Source organism: Sinocyclocheilus anshuiensis, unplaced genomic scaffold, assembly GCF_001515605.1.
Source record: "Sinocyclocheilus anshuiensis isolate Anshui unplaced genomic scaffold, SAMN03320099.WGS_v1.1 scaffold313, whole genome shotgun sequence".
Classification (NCBI taxonomy): domain Eukaryota; kingdom Metazoa; phylum Chordata; class Actinopteri; order Cypriniformes; family Cyprinidae; genus Sinocyclocheilus; species Sinocyclocheilus anshuiensis.
The window spans coordinates 365732-386196 of NW_015536469.1; the positions used below are offsets into that span (position 1 = coordinate 365732).

Below are 20465 nucleotides of genomic sequence, written 5' to 3' on the forward strand. Positions count from 1 at the left end.
CCTGCTAATAACACAAAGCAATTAATTAAAAACAAATTCTGAAGGAGAAGGATAAGATGAATTTCATTAAATTCCTGCCTTGCAAGCACTGTAATAATGTTCTTGTTTGTTTATTCACAAACCTTCCACAGACTGAAAAGATAAATAAAGCACAGAAAGTTATCAAGCTGCCATCCAGTCAGCAAGCCAAATCAATGTGAGCAGTAACACTACAAATCACCGTTCTACTCAATTCTGTTCTCTTGTGTTGTGCTCGGCTAATCCTATTGGATTCCCTGAGGTCACTTATCAAGTTTTCAGGCCCCGAAGGGCCGATCCAATCACACTGCATGCTTTCATCCTTTTGCTTACAAAAGAGAATCAGAAAACGGACACAAATCTCTCCGGCTACAAACAGGTGTATATAAATATGCACAGGTCTGTGAGTATATTTGTATTATGTATTAAGCATGACTGGTGTTGTACCCTGTGATATTTTGCCTGGAGTACACTCGCACAGGGGCCATCTGGTCCGAGTTGGCTCTCCAGTAATGCAACAACTGATCCGTGCCAAATGAGAGTGTCGTGGCTTGCATGGATGCCACAGACCAGTATGGCACAGTACGCTCAAGCATGCACATGCATTAATTGTCCCGAGTCTGCTGTATCATGCCACAGGCCAGTTTTGAGGGACTAAAGGCAATGAATTAGCAGCTATAAACTGTCATGCATCACACTTACAGCACATTAAAGGAATAGTTCAACCAAAAATGAAAATTTGATGTTTATCTGCTTACCCCCAGGGCATCCAAGATGTAGGTGGCTTTGTTTACCCTGTGGCTCATGACGACACATTGATGTCCTAAGACACGAAACGATCGGTTTGTGCGAGAAACCGAACAGTATTTATATCATATTTTACCTCTAATACACCACTATGTCCAACTGCTTTGAGCGCGCGCGCGCACGGCATCCGGTACGTGAGGTGTGTACGCGCTAGGGGTATGCCGGTATCAAATTTTCATGTTGCGATTAATTGCTAATGCTTTTATTACGGTATACGGTATTATCACGATATTTACATTTTGTTACAAAAAAGTGCTGTCATAATACAGTATAACAGGTTTAATAACTTTTTTTCTTATAACAAAAATAACTGAACATTTAAACGCAATAAAGCAATACAGAAAAATTTATAAAGACACTAACACCTTTGCTTACAGCACAATAAATTAATGCATCAAACTGAACAGCAATATTTTTGTGACACACTGAAAGTGATGCTGATGTTTGCACGTGGCTGTATGTGCATGTGCACACATGAATCTCTAACCTGAGGAGCACTTCACAGGCACAGGCCAATGCACACACACAAAATGCTCCCTCATATGTCCATATAGATGTTAACACAAGGCCATCCTGCAGGGTAAATTAAGAAAATGTTTTCTGAAAACTGGTTAAGGGGTAGAAATGACGTAAAGAGGCCAGTATATGTAAAAAAACGAGAGCATAAGAGAGACCACAGCTTCAGCGGCAGATTTTGCTTCGAGTTCACATGGAGCCCTATGATATTGCATTAATTAACTTAAAGGGTTGTCATACCTGACAGCAAGTTAGTCAAAGTGTCTTGCACCAAAATGGTTAAAATTTACTTTTCATAACTATTTTTCACCCTCTCTCTGACCCTTAGAATTAAAGGTAAATTAGCAAAAACAGCCTGTTTAAAACCTTTATATGTACAGTAAATAATGTTTTGATTGGCTAAACTCTTTAAACGTGAAACGCATTATAACAGTTGCTGAATACTGAATATGCATTGATATGCAAGTGTTGGTGGTCATATTTTAATGAACTCATGGTTGTGATGTCCTAACTTAACCATATAGATTTCTTGTATAACATTTCTTATATACACTTGCATTCAATGTGTTTCCAAAAAGGTCAGACCAAAATATGAGCACTCTTATCTGTTCTTACGAACACACTTATCTAAACACATTCCGTGGAATGCAAAAGATGATATTATGAAAACTGTTTTAACTGGTTTTGTCCTTAAAATAAAACATCAGTGGGGTCCAAAACAACACCTACTGACTTATTACATGGTAAAGCAACATAAACAAAAAAACACAACAAAAGAAAACATACACTCACAAACAAAAAAAATCAGAACAAAAGACTAAATATAAACAAAAGAGACAGAAGAAAGAAATACGTACAGGTTTGGAACAACATTAATATTTTTGACAGAATTTTTCCTTTTTTGGGTGAACTAAACAAAAAAACACAACAAAAGAAAACATACACTCACACACAAAAAAAATCAGAACAAAAGACTAAATATAAACAAAAGAGACAGAAGAAAGAAATACGTACAGGTTTGGAACAACATTAATATTTTTGACAGAATTTTTCCTTTTTTGGGTGATCTATCCCTTTAAAAAAATCTTCATGGTTATGATGTCACATATAACCGTCTATATTTATATCAGAGTTTTTTTTTTTCATCATGTTGGCATAGAGGTTGATACAATAGGCCATTTCACATGGAAAGAGTTGGTCCAATCAAAGCAGAGGTCATAAAGTCTTTAAGGTAAAGCAGCAAAACAGCCTGTTAATAAGAGTCACAGAGAGAGTGGAAAATGGTCATGAAAAACTATATTACAACTGTACAGAGAAAAGAGCCAGTGGAAAAAGCTAGGGAAATCCACAAAATGGCACATATAAAGCACAAAAGAGTTTTCCACAGACATCTAGAAAGCATCAATATTGCTTTCTAAAAATATGTCCCGGTTACAAGTATTTTGCTGACCTGAGCACTAAAAAGGCACTCTAGTTTAGTTTTCCACAGCTGTTACGATACCGCTCATCTTTATATATACTGGAGTGATCAGAAGCATTTCAGATTAGAAGACCTGCCATTTTGTGTGCCTAGCCATGATACTGCAAAACGAGAGAAACACAGCTACCAGGCATTCTTTTTGAAAATGTTATGCTCAAAATATCCGAGCGTCATGAGAGTCACGATTCCCAGAGGGAGTCGACTTCATGAGGTGCGAATTGGTGTGAAATCTCCGGCAGATATTATGCGAGAGATTATGACTGCACACACACCTCATGATGTCACAGCATTGCGGGGTTTAAATGATGGGGAATCCGCCACTCAGTACAACAAGTCCAGTTGCTTTGGATTAGGATTAAATTCAACCAGACTCATTAATATGTGCTGCACATGAGCGTTTCACACAGCAGCTAAGCTCTTCTGAAGGAGGTTTGCTGCAGGACCACAGCAGATGAGAGAAGCGGAAGCTGTTCGGGGATTTTTATTGATCCACACTTAAAGGTCAAATGTGTCACTTTTTGATGTTAAAATACTTACTCCGATGAGTCCCAGACTAGTTTAATTTATACACTGGAAAAAATTATTACTTATTCAGATTTTTTTGTCTTGCTTGAAGTATCTAAACATTATTAAATCAAGGGAAGGGAAGGGAAATGACTTAAGATCTTAAGATATTGATTGATATTGTTTGTTCATGCTTAAAAAATAGAAAATAATTGTCTCTTTAAATTAAGTTTTTTTTTTTTTTATCCCATTGGCAGATATTTGTTCTATTTTAAGCATAAACTCACTTAATTTTGATAAATCTATCTATCTAAAAATTATTTACTAGCAGTCAGACAGATTTGGGATGGACTACTTATTTGGTGAATAACAGAAGACAGAAGATCAATTTCTTTAACCTAAAGGTTAAAAACATGGGCTAGTATCCAATGTTCGCAGGTTTGAACCCACAAATCCATAAGCTGTTACCATTGTGCTCTTACGCATAGCACTAAACCGAGCGATTGTCAACTTAGTAAGTCAATCATAAGTTTGTTTAGCTAAAGTCATCTGCTAAATTACCACTTACAACTTATTAATATCTGAAATCGATCTTTCTGACTTTGCATGTTTCAATCTATGAATGCAGTTCTGAATGTATTACAGAATCATGTTTTTCTCGACCAAGGTCATGTGCAATTCTTTGTTGGTTTGTTCAATGTCGGACTAAATCCTTCTTCTTCCTGCTGTCTATCAGTAAAACACTCTCAGGACTGCAAGCTCATATTTGCACACTGACATCTCACTTGAAGCCACTGGGAAAACATACAAATCTATTTTGCTGAATCGTGCTAAATTTTTATGAAAGAGACAATATATATTACATAAAATGCATTTGTTTTTAGACAGCAATTATTATCTTCTGCAGACAATGTCACCTTGATTCTTATTGGTGTAAATATAATATATATTCCACTAATGTGACGTGCTTAAAAAAGCAACACATCTAATCTGATGACACTGGCCATGTGTTTTAAATGAAAATCCCTGACATAGGTGAAACATCATATCCCCTGAATGCAAGCAAACACACACACACACACACACACACACTTTCTCACAGACCTTGTTTGACACATGGATTCAAAATTTCTCCCTGCCTCTCATATCATGAACTATTTATAATGTGCTCTCCCTTTCTGAATTATTGATAGGCCATACCTTTTTTTTTTAACTCAGTAGTTCACTCACATGTTGATACACACACACGCACATGAGCTAGAAGATGAGGGTCTTTAGGACGGGTGTAATCAGATATATGAGTACGAACAGTCACACAACCATCATAGCTATTTGCAATGTACAGTATAAGTATTTGTTGTACTGCTTTTAATGTACAGTATGTTTAAAAAATGCACACAATTTGAGCCAATGAAATTGTCAAAAAAAATGTATTACAGTAAAAAATATGTATGCATTAATTTGAAATATAATGCTAAAATATAATGCAAAATACAATTTCTTATTTTTTCTGCTTACTTGGAGGATGAAATATGACTGACATGTTTAGAATAATGACTTTAAACAAAGCTTGTGTTTGTAATGTAAAGCTCTGTGTTTACATACAGTACAAGCCAAGCCACTCATTGCAATATGAAGATCTAAATCCAAAACTTTCATAAGCTTCTTAAAGATTTACAAAGAGAAAGAGCTTTAGCTTTATGTGAATCAACATCACATTTATTTTGGTATTCATATAAGCATGAGGACATGCAGAAAGCTGACGCTGAAACATATCTGGTCTACAGAAATATGAAAACACAAAAGGTGTGATGTTATTAATCTAATGTTATTTATGTGCTAGAATTTGACTTATCTGATCTTTAATAATGTTCTCAATGTTAGCACAAAAACATTCATTCAGAAACTTTTTAGTTAAGACGTTCAACTTGTTTAGAATGTTTAGAGAACACTAAAAATAATGTTCCCATAATGTTTGAAAATGACTAAATTGAATTTTTACCATAACCAAGAAAAAACTTTTTAAAACATGTAAAAAATGTGGCATTTTGATTGTTCAGAGAGCATTCAGAAATAACATTTTCCAAAGGTTCTTCAAACATATTTTTGTTGTCTTGCTTTCCACTTCAAGCAAAGAGCACAGTGTGAATTAAATCATAGCATCCTCCCAAAAAGACATGAAATTCACTTTCCTCCCCCCTTTATCATGAGTAAGAACTCAAGCTCACAGCAGGCCGATGAATCACAACCACCAGCTATGATGGGAGCTCCCTGGATTCATTTTTATCATTACTACTACTACTACAACAACACCCACCAGCACATCCTATTTAAACTGGAAGTAGAGACACAATCCTTCTCTATAATGTCTTTTAGAGTTATTATAACCATCATTGTTGCAGCATCAGTGCAGTACATATATATCTACATGAAGCAGTTCAGATCAGTGTCGCATGGATTTATGAGCAGCTAAAATCCCCCAGTTCACAGCTCAGACTGACTCATCTCAGAGCAGGTTTCTCCGAATAATCGAGTGATCTCATACTGCCGGCACAGATGGCATCCGCAGAGTGCTTTGAAAAGCCACTTGATGTTTCGGACCACAAAATTCCTTAAGTAAAGCAGTAAAGGCTGGAGCTGGTAATAAGATAGATGTTTGCGTCATGTTTGAAAGAGAGGTCTGGAATGAGCATTTCAGAGAACAAGTGAAGCGCAACATGGCTATCACAAGCAAACGCTGATGAGAAACAATCTCTCTTTCTCTCTTTCTCTCTTTCTCTCTCTCTCACACACACACAAATACACACACATACTCACAACACCATTCAGTTCCAGAGGAAATAAATGACACTGACACAGGCTATCAATCTTATTCTAAGATATACAGAAAGTAAAAATTATGCAAATTGAGCTTTTGGGTCACAAAAACATGCCCACATGACATTTCACCTAAAAAAAATTAAAAAAAAGGAAAGAAAAATTATATTTTGCATAAAGAGATTTTTTTTAATTCTTCCAATAAATAGCATGTACAAGAGCATAACCCATATAACTAAATAAATATATAAATAAATAGAGAAGGTACAAAACGATCAGTAATTATATAAAAATATACATTTTAAATGATTATAAGAAATTCTTAAAACTTCTTTAAACTAAGAAATTATTACATAATTATATCTAAAGCGTACACTGGAGTAATCACGATTAAGCATTTTTTAATATGTTTAAAACAAAGTGCATATTGCAAACTGTTTTATTTGCTTTAATGATTTTAGATTTTAACATTACATCTTTGCACAATTTTCTTCTCACTCACTGTAAAAACAGCCTTGCCATTTGTGAATTTGCATTGTGAATATGGAATTTACATAAAATAATTAAGTTTTTTCCATTGTGACATTTACATTTGTAAAAAGATTACTCTAATACAATGTTATTTTATAATTTAAATAATAAGCTATATTTTCATATAACAATAATTAGAGGGCAATAATATTCTTAATTGTCAGAAAAATAATGTTGCAATACAAATAAATCACAAAGTTATAACTATACATAATTGCTCATATAATTATTTATTTCCTTTTGATATTGACGTGAAATACTGTACAGTATGACATGTTCTTGACAAGTTTTGTAAGATTCACCCTTTTATTTCTGACAGAATACAGAACATTGCACATAAAGCACTTGTCTCCACATGATAGCACATCCAAACAAACAGGCATACACGCACAAGTCACACATCTTAAAACAGCTTCTCAACCAAATTAATATGAAGCAGTAGGGTCTAAAGAGTGAGGATAAATTATGCATTATGAATATCTAGGTCTGTGATTTAAAAATACACACCACCTTTTCCCCATGCAGCTGTTTTGCTCTGAAGAGACCTGTGAAACTGCAAACTCAATCTGAGCTCAAACCCAACAGAGTGCAAACAAAATCAGCCAATTGCCACTAACGGATAAAAGAGGATTCTAATATTTATCTGACGTGGAGAGCCCATAAGAGTCATTTTACCAAATAGATTCTTTCAAACGATTAAAAAAGTGATTCAATGACTCATCTGAGTAATCAGTGCAATAGAGTACTAGTGTACTTCTTACTGAAGTTTACACATACTGCCTAGAAAGTATGTGATAGCATGCAATACGCAACAATACATGTTTTAAACAGTAGCATGCTACAATTTTGCCGCATGAGCTCATCGTGTTAGATGTTTAATTCAGCAAGGTGACTCATCATCTAAGATATAAATGAGTATTTTGCACTTTCTATTTAAGTAAAAAAATATTTTTGGCAGTACAATACAATACTGAATTACAACAAAGCTGATAAAAGTGTAGCTGATATTCTTTCTGACATTTAAATATGTCTGTTTATTAGGCTTTCAAAATAAGTAATGCCAATTAGGGCTGTCAAAATGGCTGAAAAACTAAATTTGAATTTTGTACTTAAATGTTATCAAAATTCTAATTATATTCGAATTTAAAATGCATAATTTCAGTTAGGTTTTGGCTTCTCTCCTGAGGCCACAAGAGGGCGGATCGAGCAAAATATTACTAATGCACGTTTATTCAAAGCATAATAACATGCCTATCTGTGAAAAAAAAGTGCATAATGTTTAAAAACCAATTATAATTAAGTTGCTTAAACAACTATAAACAAAACAGCATCATGTATGTATAATACAAAGGGCCGAAAGCCAATCGCACGGAGTACATTTTTCATTTAAAAACACGAGTTGCAGTGGGATGGGGAAAAACCCCCGCCATAAAGTCTTGAGATATGTTTTTTCAAAGTTAAACTTGCATTAATTTTACATGGCTTTCTTAACATGCGGCTCTTTTGTGCGAGACGCGAGTGCAACGGTGATAGATGTCCGTCTAGAAAATGCGCGAAATATGCGTTCTGTGTAAACGGCTTGGTTTCAGTTTTGATGTAAACAAGATCTTCTCCGCATTGATGTTCTCTTTTCCCGCAATATGTGTAATTAACAACACAGCAGCGCCGCATCTAGTGGCTTCAACTAGATAGGCTAACAAAAACATTATAATACAATGACACCTACATCGTCATCGCATCTCGTGCACCACTGATAAGGCTGCCTCCTTAACGCACACCTAAAATTCGAATGCAACGTTTTTGCATTCGAATGTGGATTTTTATTTAAAATTCGACGAATATTCGAAATTCGAAAAAAAATTTGACAGCCATAATGCCAATTATGGTGGTTTATTTAGGGCATATTTGTTGCGTTGCAGTTGCTGCAAGTGTCTGTCACCCTAACTGTGTTTTTGCCATCTAGGCCACATGCTGTTCCCATATTATTCAGACCTAGTTTTCATTGGGTGATATAAATAAATATGTGGCAAATATGACGAGGGTTTTGCAAGGGGTCTCTAGAGGCTTCATCACGCGTTTGGAGAGAAGTTTCAAGAGTCTGTGTTTGTTCAACATATACACTCAACACAGCCAAAGTTACTGCTATATACAAAAAAGATCCATAACCAGCAGAAAGAGGCTATATTATAAACAAATCTAAGAAATGAAGTCTTGCTCAGCCAAATTATTAGTTCATAAAAATACATAGAATACACAAACATTAGGTGAAACAGTCCATTTTAATCTCAACTGAGCTTTTCATCTACAATCTTTGATGGTTTTTCCTATGGAGTTTGCCACAATGCATTCTGAATTCATGGATTGTCTTTTACACAAAGGACATATGCAATAATGCCTCAGATTTTGATGAAAATGAGGTCTTAATCAGTATTTTTGTCATTTTTGCCCAGTAAAAAAAGTCTTATCTAATACAATTTTGGGTAACACTTTCTATGAAGCCCATTTTTATAACACATTATAAGGGTATTCTTAAGGCATCATAATGAATGCATAATGCATCATAAAAAAAACTTATAATATGTATCTCATAAATAATCATAACAACAATTATCATACATTACAAACTTATTTATGGTTATAACTTTTATGAGTATGATTATTTATAACATGCAATAAACACCATGTTAAATCCACTTAATTTATATTGGATTATAAGATATAGTTAAAATCAAATGTGCCATATACACATTCATCTGATCACATATCTGATCTTATGGCTGTTTAAGAAAAAAAATATATTTTTTCATTATTATTATCATTATTGTTGTTGTCGTTGTTGTTATTATTTATAAGTCTGTGTCTGTTTAAGTAAAGTAACAAGTATATTTTTTCATTATTATTATCATTATTGTTGTTGTCATTGTTGTTGTTATTATTTATAAGTCTGTGTCTGTTTAAGTAAAGTAACAAGTTAACAATGGCAAGATATGAAACTTATAATAGGCTACATTATAACTATGGGAAATATAATCCATAGTAAGTTAAGTGGATGCATTGTGTTCATTATAAATCATCAATCTTAAAAGCTATAACCACAAATAAGTCAATATATTATAATGCATTAAAACTGTTGTTATGATTACTCATGAGATGATACAACATATTATAAGGTTTTTTATAATACATTAATGCATTCATTATAATGCCTTAAGAATACTCTTATAATGTATTATAAATAGGGGCTTCAAAGAAAGTGTTACCCAATTTTGCTACTCAAGTCAACTGATCTTGTTTTAAGTTTTTACTAAAGAATTAGATGAAAATATTGATTAAGACAATGATTGTTGCAGTGCACCTACTGTTCGGCTCAGCCGAGAATAGGTCTATGCCATGCTGTCTGTGTAGGCAGCTCACTATGTAGGTGTTCACTTGATACAAGTCAGAACATCAGTCTAGATTCCATGTTGCAAAAACATCTTAAACAAGCCTAAAGTGGTTAGCTGCACTGCAAAGCATTCTGATCTTGTTTTTCAGTACAAATATCTAAACATTCCTAAATCAAGACACACTTACTTGAAAAGCAAAATGACTTAGATTAAGTCTTGTGTTCTGAAAAATGTGTCAAAATTGAGTGAGTAAAATTTCTGCTTAAAACAAGAACAAATATCTGGCAGTGGGGTGAGAAAATGAATTGTTGTAACCAACTGAGAGTTTTTTTTATTGTTTTAAGCATAAACTCACTTAATTTTGATACATTTTTCAAAAAAAAAAACCACTTAATCTTGATTTAGGAGTTTTTAGATATTTGTACTTGAAAACGAGAAAAAAATAAGTAAGAATTATTTTTGCAGACCATCCTCGTCTATTTTGATGATTTTTAATGAGTTTAGGACATGTTTCGCTGGTAAAAAGCTGGCTGATCAACTAGACCACCTAAACACAAGCCTGGCCAGGCTAAAAGACCAACAAACCACCTTAGGCTGGTTTAAAGAAGTCATTTTCAGCATGGCAGCAGCAGGAATCTGCACAAAGATATGGTTAGTGCTAATCAAATTCAAGATTCACAAAACCAAGAATGCAGAACATACAGGACAGTCTAACATCAGTAAGGCTAGGTAAACCTCTAACATTAGCCTATACAAAAGCATCACATTGGGTCAAACTAGTAAGCAGAAAAGGTCAGATGAGACATACAACATAAGACAAACAAGAAGAAGCTGCTGCCTACATCCTTTAAAATCAATATTAAATCTAAACTGTAAAGTAAAATAGGTTGCACATGCCCTTTCATGTTAACTTCAACCATTTATATCCTCTTAAAATCATAACATAGACAATGATATTCGCTTAAGATTTTCCAGTAGCGATGACTTCACACTTTCAACGTGACAGCTGTGTGTATGTAAAGACTGAGTGAGTTCATAAAACAATGCAACACTTCCCTGAAAACTTGTTATTACTGCCATCATTCAATCAGGCCTGATTTGCATATTTATCCTTATGCTGTCTTGGTGAAAAACTCTCCCAGCTTTTCTTTCTGTCACGACAGAACTTTCCAGCACCGCTAACAGAGCAGGGTCAACTTAGCTGGCCTCTGAATTAAGTAGCCCAAAAGCGATCAATGAGAATAATTTGCATGAGGATCGTTACTTTATTAGAAGGAAATGAAACCGTCTGTCCGCTCACGGTCTGCTGACCTGAGGGGCACCGAGCCATTTGATGGCTTTTAGCTCAACAGCAGCGAATGACTTCAAAGATATCAGGACAGGTGATAAAAATGTGAAAGAGTTTTCAGAAATACTTATAGACTAAGGTCACTCTTCACAGACTGAAAGCTTAGAAAACAGATGAATGTCTGGAAAGATTCACTCAATATGATGTATATCCACATAAAGATATCAATAAAGCTATTGGAAAATACACCCAAATATCTACTTTCATTTTTCAGAGCTCCATCATTGCAAACGACTTTTGCAACAATCAGCATCTGACAAAATAAACCTCAGTGGAGTTTACAGCTCAAAAATATAAACTTATAAAGTGTTTATTTTATATAAAAAATACTTTACATATATTACAATCTGAAATCCTTGAAATTTGAATAATTGCATACTGTGATCAGAATTTCCCCTTTTCAGAATTTTGACTCACTTCATCAATTCTTTGGAAGCTTAAAGGTAAGGAAATGTTTCTAAATCTGACTGCTTCTCAAATATATTTTGAAAGTGGCACAAAAGCTCACTTTTCCCAAGAATACATTACTATGAAGAGACTGTTCTAAACTGACCTAACACCCTTAAGTAAACACGTCAAAGTATCTGAGATGTTCTCATTAACAAAAATTAACATAAGCAGTGCCATAATACATTATTTATAATACAATCACTATACAATGTTACAGATAATCTACCCCCTTCAAGTAACATTTCACCATCTTAATATGATATTATGTACAATATCATATTATGTAATCAATGATTTTGATAACTGAGAACTGTATCATGATATGCCTCCATATCAAATCCTAAACTCAAGCGATTAGTCAACAGAAGAGACAGACGGCTTCACGTGAGTGTCCTGCATAATACTTGTTTATAGATCTGCTGTTGGAATTATTACTTGCTGCTAGGAAGGAATATTTCGTTTTCTGCCTAATGACTAAATGTAAATGTAAAATGTAAACTAACCCTTGGCCACGCAATATCTGTGTTCGTACAAGAAAAACCTAGTAGAGCAGCAGGAACTAAAGACTAGTCTGACATAAATTACACCACCACATTGCTGACATACACACTTTTCCAGAATCATTCAACATAACACAAAATGTTTGCTACTTGATGAAATTTAATGCACAATCATCCAGATTTTAAAAAAGTCTTATCTTACCTCGGTCAGGTGAGGTGTGGGGTTGAAGCCGCACATGTTGCAGACTTGGGTGTGGCACTCGGTGCAGAGGTTGTAGTTCGGGGTCTTGGCTGGGTCTCCAATGTTTAGCTCAGTCTTACACAGTGGACAGAAAACTTTGGGCTTTGAAGGAACTTCTTGCCGTTGTGGACCTCGCTGGGCTGCGGGTTTAGCACCCACTGCAGGGCCTGGACCAGGCCCAGGGGGTCCTGGCTGCTTCTGCGGGGGTTTGGGGGAGGAAGGTTGTTGGGCCGGCGGTGCAGTTTGCACCGGATCCACAGACATCAAACTGCTGGCCTGGTTCAAGAGTGAAGCACCGAAACCAAAGAGTTTTCCAAAGGGCTGTTCTGGTGGAGGAGGTTGACGGGATGGGGAACTTCCGGCGCTGCGGGTCTGGTCTTGTCGCTGGGCCTGAGACTGGAATCCGGGGCCCGAGCGGGACAGGTCAGGCTGGGATGGGGCTTTGGCCATGCCTGGAAGAGGAATGGCACCTGGTGCAGGGGGTTTGCTTTGAGGGGTAGCTTGAGGAACAGTCTGCTTCTTAGCTTCTGGGGGAGGCTGGGACTGAGGTTGAGGTTGGGGATGGGTTTGAGGTTGGGGATGGGGTTGGGGTTGGGTTTGGGGCTGGGTCTGTGGGGGCTGCGTGGGTTGGGATACTGTCTGGGGTGGAGGTTTGCTAGGCTGGGACGGTGAGTGTATCTGCTGTTGGCTTTTCGACCGTGGCGTCTCCATATCCATCCCCAATGCCCTCTGCATTTGACAGTTCAGACACAACCACTCCTGCACCTGGGAAAGACAATGAACCAATTACTGACTATGTAATTAGATCAAAAGATTGCTCATTCATTTCACACAATGAAGAATGTCAATCTGAAAAAGATGAAGAGGATGGAGAGAGAAAGTGGACTAGAAGACATACCATCCAGTTGCTTGCAAAAGTAGTAGTTTCTGACAAGGATGTGAATAAACCCTAACCCCAAGTCTCTGACTTTCATGCATGGCTTGTGTTACTGCTTATAGTTGTCTTACAATCTCACCAGGTGTCCACTAAAACAGAGTGGGAAAAATCACATAGACTCACTTTGAAGGAGTAAGATCAGGTTGTCCAATCTTGCCCCTTGAGGGCCACCTTTCAGAGTTTAGCAACAATGTTCTCCAAAAAACCTGCCTGGAAGTTTCGGGTAACCCTGGGGACCTTGATTAGCTGGTTAAGCTTCCTGGAGGTCCACCTTACAGAGTCTATATCTAAGCTCCTCCGATAAACCTGCCTGGAATTTCTGAATAACCCTGAAGACCTTGAGTAGCTGGTTCAGGCATATTTATTTAGAGTTGGAGTTAAACTCTCCAGGAAGGTGGACCTTCAGGGGCAGGATTGGACACTCCTGGACCTACATTTATACATTCTAGGGACCAGAACATCACAGATACTGTGTTCCAAACAGTACAAGACATGCCTACCGAAACTCTTACATTAATAAGTAAAGTCTTTGAAGGGAATGGGTATAGGAATGACTATTAGAGAATGGAACACGCCCAGGCCACAGGGATGTGCCCTTTTTAGTTAGCAACCACTTAGAACACCATAGCATCCACCAACAAATGCACTACAAACCACTCTGAACAAATCAGCTGTGGCAAGTTTGACAAAAAACACTTGCAAAAATCAACCTGTAATACTTAATATGTATAAAACGAATACTTCAGTTAGAAATAGTAGCAGAAGTAGTAACTCATTTGACCACTGGAGCAGGAAATGAGGCCGCATCAGCAGCACTAACTACCTAACTGACAGAGCAAACACAATTACTTCATAATCTATGACAGAGATGTGACATGCGGCTGCAGATAAATAGGATTCACTAATAGGATCAAAAGGCACAAATGACATCCGGTCAGGACATTTGACTTCATGAATGGATTATAACCATACGAGGGGTTTGATGTTGAGTATATTAGCCTATCTAGTGTCTATCTGCTCATGCGATATTTGGGACTGACATGTTGAGACGTGAAAGCTGACATACCGGATTTAATATAACTGACCGACAGAACATATCATACAAAACTGTAGCATCTGACAGCTTGACTGACACGATATGACACCGGTTACACTGGCAGGGTTTCCGTTTACAGATAGGAGAGGAGACAGACAAATGTGTGCTAAACAGCCTTCTACCAAAGCTTAGAGGCCCATGACTGTGATCGCTGCTGATAAAACAGTATTATATTTATGCACAATTGTGCCAGAGGTGAAGTAATAAACAAAAGAGCAATAAAGTAAATACTTAACACTGAAGGATGTTGATGCCTCAAGCTGAAAGAAAGAAAAAGTAAGCTTTATTTAAGAATAAATTTATCATGATTTGTTTGAAGATGCCACCTGGCATCTAAAGCAATGGCATTCAGACTTTGATCTGTGTGACGTAATGATACAAAAGTATCCCATTCTGTATTTTATGTTTGGTAAAAGTTATGCTAAACATGACTTTGGATCATTGAGGCTGGTGCTAACCAGCATTATGCCACAAAAAAACGGCTAGTCAGGACAAAAAAAAAAAAATGTACTAGATTTATGTACATAGATTTTCTAACGCTTGTTACTGAATTATGTACCCACATAGTTAAGACTAAGAGTAAAATAAAATCTTCTGAAATTCTAAAATGTCTTTTTCTCTATTTCTCATCGACAGACAGACAAACATCTCTCTCTGGTCAAGATGAATGTGTGTATGAGAGTGACAGACACAAACACACCTCTCTCAGGGTAAGATAAGATGGCTGTCACATTAGGTCAGGTGTGATAACTGACGCCCATCTATACCACATCAGTGCTCATGTAACATCCACTGACATCATTATTGACTATACTCACACCAGACAACACGCTTCACCAACAGTTAAATGCTCTGCTTTTAACCCATCCAAGTGCACACACACACACCGTGAACACACACCCGGAGCAGTGGGCAGCCATGTGCTGCGGCGCCTGGGGAGCAGTTGGGGGTCCGGTGCCTTGCTCTAGGGTCTCACCTCAGTCATGGTATTGAGGGTGGAAGAGAGCGCTGGTTATTCACTCCCCCCATTGACGATTCCTGCCGGACCTGAGACTCGAACCCGCAACCTTCGGGTTACAAGTCCGACTCTCTAATCATTAGGCCACGACTGCCCCCTAACGGTACCGTATACAGTACATACTAATGCTAAACCAATATACACTACAGTTCAAATCAAGTATGTGGTTTTCAAATAAAATATTAAGAATCACAACTGTTCTCAACATTGTTAATAATAAGAAACGTTTCTTGAGCAGCAAATCAGCATTTTAGAATGATTTCTGAAGGATCATGTGACACTGAAGACTGGAGTAAGGATGCTGAAAATTCAGCTTTGCATCACAGGAATAAATTATATTTTATATACATTAAAATATAAAAACATTATTTTAAATAGTAATAATATTTCGCAGTATTACTGTATTTTTGATCAGATAAATGCTGCCTTGGTAAGCATAAGAGGAAAAAATATCTTTCTGAGCCTGAACATTAAAATATTAGTATATATCAATCAGTTTATATCTTATATCTAAATAGGTTTAAGTGCATTTAACTTAAGTAATTTTATGTACGCCTCATTTGCCATCAATAAATAATTACCTATAATACATTTACTCTAAGAAAAGTCTGTAAAAATATGGTGCAATGTGTTATGTGTTAATATTAAGGGATTTTCTGAATTGATTTTTCACGGTTGTTTTAACTGTATTTTGAAATATGCATTGCATAGCAAACAACATTTCAGCATTGATCCGTCCATAAACTTCACAGAAATTGTACTGGTAATTTTCTGCCAGGACATTAACCATTTTTCTGCAGATTTTGTTTCTTACATTGTTGGTATTGTATCAATATAATGCCAATATTACGCTCTGAATATTGGCATATCTAGATCTGAAAATAAATAAATAATAAATAATAAATTTTAAAAATGAACCGCAGCATTACCATCTGATATGTCATTGTACTGTGGTACTGACACAGTACTATTTTGTAAGATCATTTATCTTCTCTATAGCATTTGCACACATACAAGAACACATTTGCACAAATGGTTTTCAATTATCCATTATCTGCATCACAGTACTTTTCATTTTTTCAACATAAATCCATTTAACAAAACTAATAACAACTACTGAAATATAATGACTTAATGGCTGTTCCAGAAATTACGTTTGTGAGTAAATGATCTCGCTTACATGAGCTTCTGGGTTATGAAGAAAGATAATGAGCAGATTTCTCATAGCCAGACATGTCAAAGGGCGATCATTATTCTTACGATTAACTCCAAACAATCTTGAAGGATTCAACTCGAACACAGTAATTCATAACCTTTCGTTTAGGCATGGTAAATATTTGAAAAGACCTGAAAAATAATCGGTGCCCTTTTGATGCCTACAGTTCAGCAGTTTGAGAATTCAACCAGCTGTTTGGACATTGAGTGATTCTTTGCTGAGATTTTGCAGTGTACTTTATCTTGTCAACATGGGTTTGTGTGATGGTCATCAGGTCAAACTTTGAGCCTGTGTGTGTTTGTGTGCGCTAGTTGGTGATGATGTCTCTAGAAATGTTTGTCAATCATATTGAAGGACAGGGCAGTAGTCAGAGTCCAATTTCAGCAGCAGAGACACAGCAGACTGTGTGTGTGTGTGTGTGTGTGTGAGTGTGTGAGAGAGAGAGAGAGAGAGAGAGAGAGAGAGAGAGAGAGAGAGAGAGACAGACACATGTCTGCACTTGTCATTCAAACACAGCAGATAAACACACTCAATACCCATTAGACAATGGGTAATTACAGAACGACACACACAGACAACAGGTTTGGGTCACCTGTGCCAATGTACCAATAGAGAACTAATGGCCAGAACCAATGACCAGTAACCAATTCTGATGTTAAATCTGTCAAATCTGATGTTAATTCTAAATCTCTACATGAATGTGAATGGGATTTTAGTGCTTCTGCAGGTAAGATTATCAATATACGGCTTGAAAAACAGTTGTATTGTGCCGATAGACGATAATATCATGTATCGACGATAGACAGAGATATCGCATGTGGCTGATGCCTTTGAAGACAGCAAGACGATTATTATTATTATTATTATAAGGCTAGTAATACTATCTATTAATATTAGGGCTTATTGGTTGCATTATATTTATTTTTCCGCATTTTTACAGTATTGCACGTTCTAACCAATCACACAATTATGCTGAGCTTATGAATGCAATGGCCAATCAGATGCGTTCAGATGAGTCATCACTGAAACAGCGGAGTTCTATTGTTCAGCGCGCGCTGACTATATTCTGACTCGCGAATTCTCTCCTCATAAACAACAAAGTGCAGATGTACGTGCGATGTAAGTATAAGAGATTTATTCATCATACAGTGTATATTCACTGATTTTAACGGGAGTTTTTTTTTTAAGTGCATAAACTCGCACTAGACTGAGCTTGTGATGAGGTTCTCTGGTAATGTAATGTTCTTTGCTCGTTTTCTGTAGCTGCTTTTTGAATAACTGAGGAAATGTAAGCATTATAATTAGTAACTTACGATGTTTCTATTAATTTGTTATCATGTTAAATACAAATTCAGTCATATTAAAAACATTAGGCTGCTTTTAGCCTGCAGAGGACATCATTGTCTGACAGCCAAAACACTGACCTAAAATCACCCGATTTGAAGTGCATCAATCACACTGGAATAGTTTTTAGGATATGTGTATGTAAATTGACTGTTCCTTCAGATGTTATCTGCAATATTGATGCAATATTTCAAGCAGTATAAGTGATATATTGAAATCGTTAAGGTGGATGTGTCAGCTGTGCAACTGCCGACACAGGTAACTGATTCAACACAAAATATATATGAACAAATATCTGGTATTAGTATCAGAAATTAATTCGAATATACAATATATACTACAATACAAGCCTCTGTTACGATATTACGATAACTTTTTTCGCAGGGGAAATTCCCGACATTAAACAAATAACCATTTACATGCACAGGATGTTTGCATTGTAAGAATGTACAGGGATATTTCAGATATAACAATGCTGACTCGTTACGTGATGTTTTCTGATTAAAATTTTACAATTTCCTATTAATTCAATAGAATGGGAATACTAGGGAATAGCAATATGACCTCATTAGCAACACAGCTGCATAAAAATTGAAGATTTAAACGGTCTCTTTCCACAGAAATAAATAACACACAGTTTTAAGAACATGAGAGTGACAAAAAATAATGACTGCACCCATAATCTCTCTATAGGTCTCCGCCCATCCCAAGTCCCGCCCTTTCTCCATATATAGAGTTGTGTTCCAATTGTTGATGGCCTATTCATTCAAACTACATGTTCTCCTGTCCTGCATTAATTCTAACTAGTGGACTAACTGACTAACTGAATTAGCTAACCAGAATCAACATAATCAAGACATTGGCTGTCTTTCAAAACCTAATGAGCAACCTACCTAGACAGCATTTTTGGACATCATAGGTTCATTTGTAGCATCACAGACATATTTAAATATTCAAATCTAGCATTCAAAGTGTCACATGTAAAGAATAATCAATGGCTAGCCGTGCATTAAAGGACTTTAAATGCACGACGCGAAGGCAAAGGACCGCCCGACGCGAAGTGCATTTAAAATCCTTTAATGCACGGCTAGCCATTGATTATCCCGCTTATTCCATGGTCATTTGCCAAGTTATAGACAAGTTAAAACTAGTATTGCTCTTTGCAGCACTATATTTGACCGAATGGGTAAAAATTACAGTTATTTTCGTCAGTTAGCGCTAGCATTCTGCCAGCTTCAAATCATACAAAGAGATGAAATAGTGAGGTAAGACCACATTTATTTGAATGAATTATAGCATGTATTTTAATTAATTATCGATCGATCGTTTGAGAGAGAGAGAGTTGATAGTTGTGTGTACCTGCGTGGCACGTCTCTCTGTACAAACAATTACTTCAAAAACAAAGATTTTACCACCTCGTTGCCGGGGAATATAATGTAATAATCTAGTATCTAGGCTATTTTATTAATGAAAATCATGGGGAAGCGTTGACAACAAGTTTGTGTGTGTGTGTGTGCAGCGCAATCAGCGATCTCTGACCTCTCTCTCTCTTTCTGTGTGTATGTGTGTGTGTGTGTGTGTGTGTGTGTGTGTGCGAGTGATGCGTGTTGGTTAGTGTACATCGATTAAAGCAGCGCATTAATATAGAACGGCGATTAAACTGACTTGGAACTACCTGTGCATTAAACGGTTTTACTGCATACCTGCCAGCCAATCAGAATCCAGTATTCAGACAGACCATGGAATACGTTCAAACAATCTTTATAGTAACCATGGTGAAAACAACAGCCAGCCTATCAGAATCCAGTATTCAGACAGACCATGGAATAAGCATACATACGGTATAGATTTCCATGTATATAAAGATTTACATAACATCAAACAAACATCTATGTAGATACTGCTTAACATTTACAATATCAGTCTTGCAAGTCTAACAATATACTGCATTCAGCTGGGAATTACACATGGACGTGCAGGATCTGTGCATATTTAAACAAGCATCTTTTTTATGTGTGCTTATTTATGTGTGCGAAGATTGCATGTGATTTATGAGAAACTAAATGTGTACAGGTTTATGCTAATATCCCTCAGAGTGCATCCACACACACACACACACACAAACACACTTCTTCCACTGATTTACACCCAAATGATGGTGCAGCACCCGAGATATTGATTAGTCAGCTGGTGTGAGAGAGAGAATCCACGAGAAGAGGAGAATCTCTCAAAGACACTGAGCTGAATACTAACACT

At 36.4% G+C, this 20465-nt stretch overlaps 1 protein-coding gene across 3 annotated transcripts in view; it reads right to left on the reverse strand.

The window, feature by feature from the left end:
- Positions 1-20465, reverse strand: part of LOC107697600 (protein bassoon-like) — a 93099-nt gene that overhangs the window by 44984 nt on the left and 27650 nt on the right. For all 3 annotated transcript variants that reach the window (XR_001635234.1, XR_001635225.1, XM_016498461.1), the window contains exon 3: positions 12560-13363. Coding sequence is in view for 1 of the 3 variants with exons in the window: in XM_016498461.1 (XP_016353947.1) it covers positions 12560-13363 (804 nt within the window). In the remaining 2 variants the exon portion in view is untranslated. The remainder of the gene's footprint in view (positions 1-12559; positions 13364-20465) is intronic.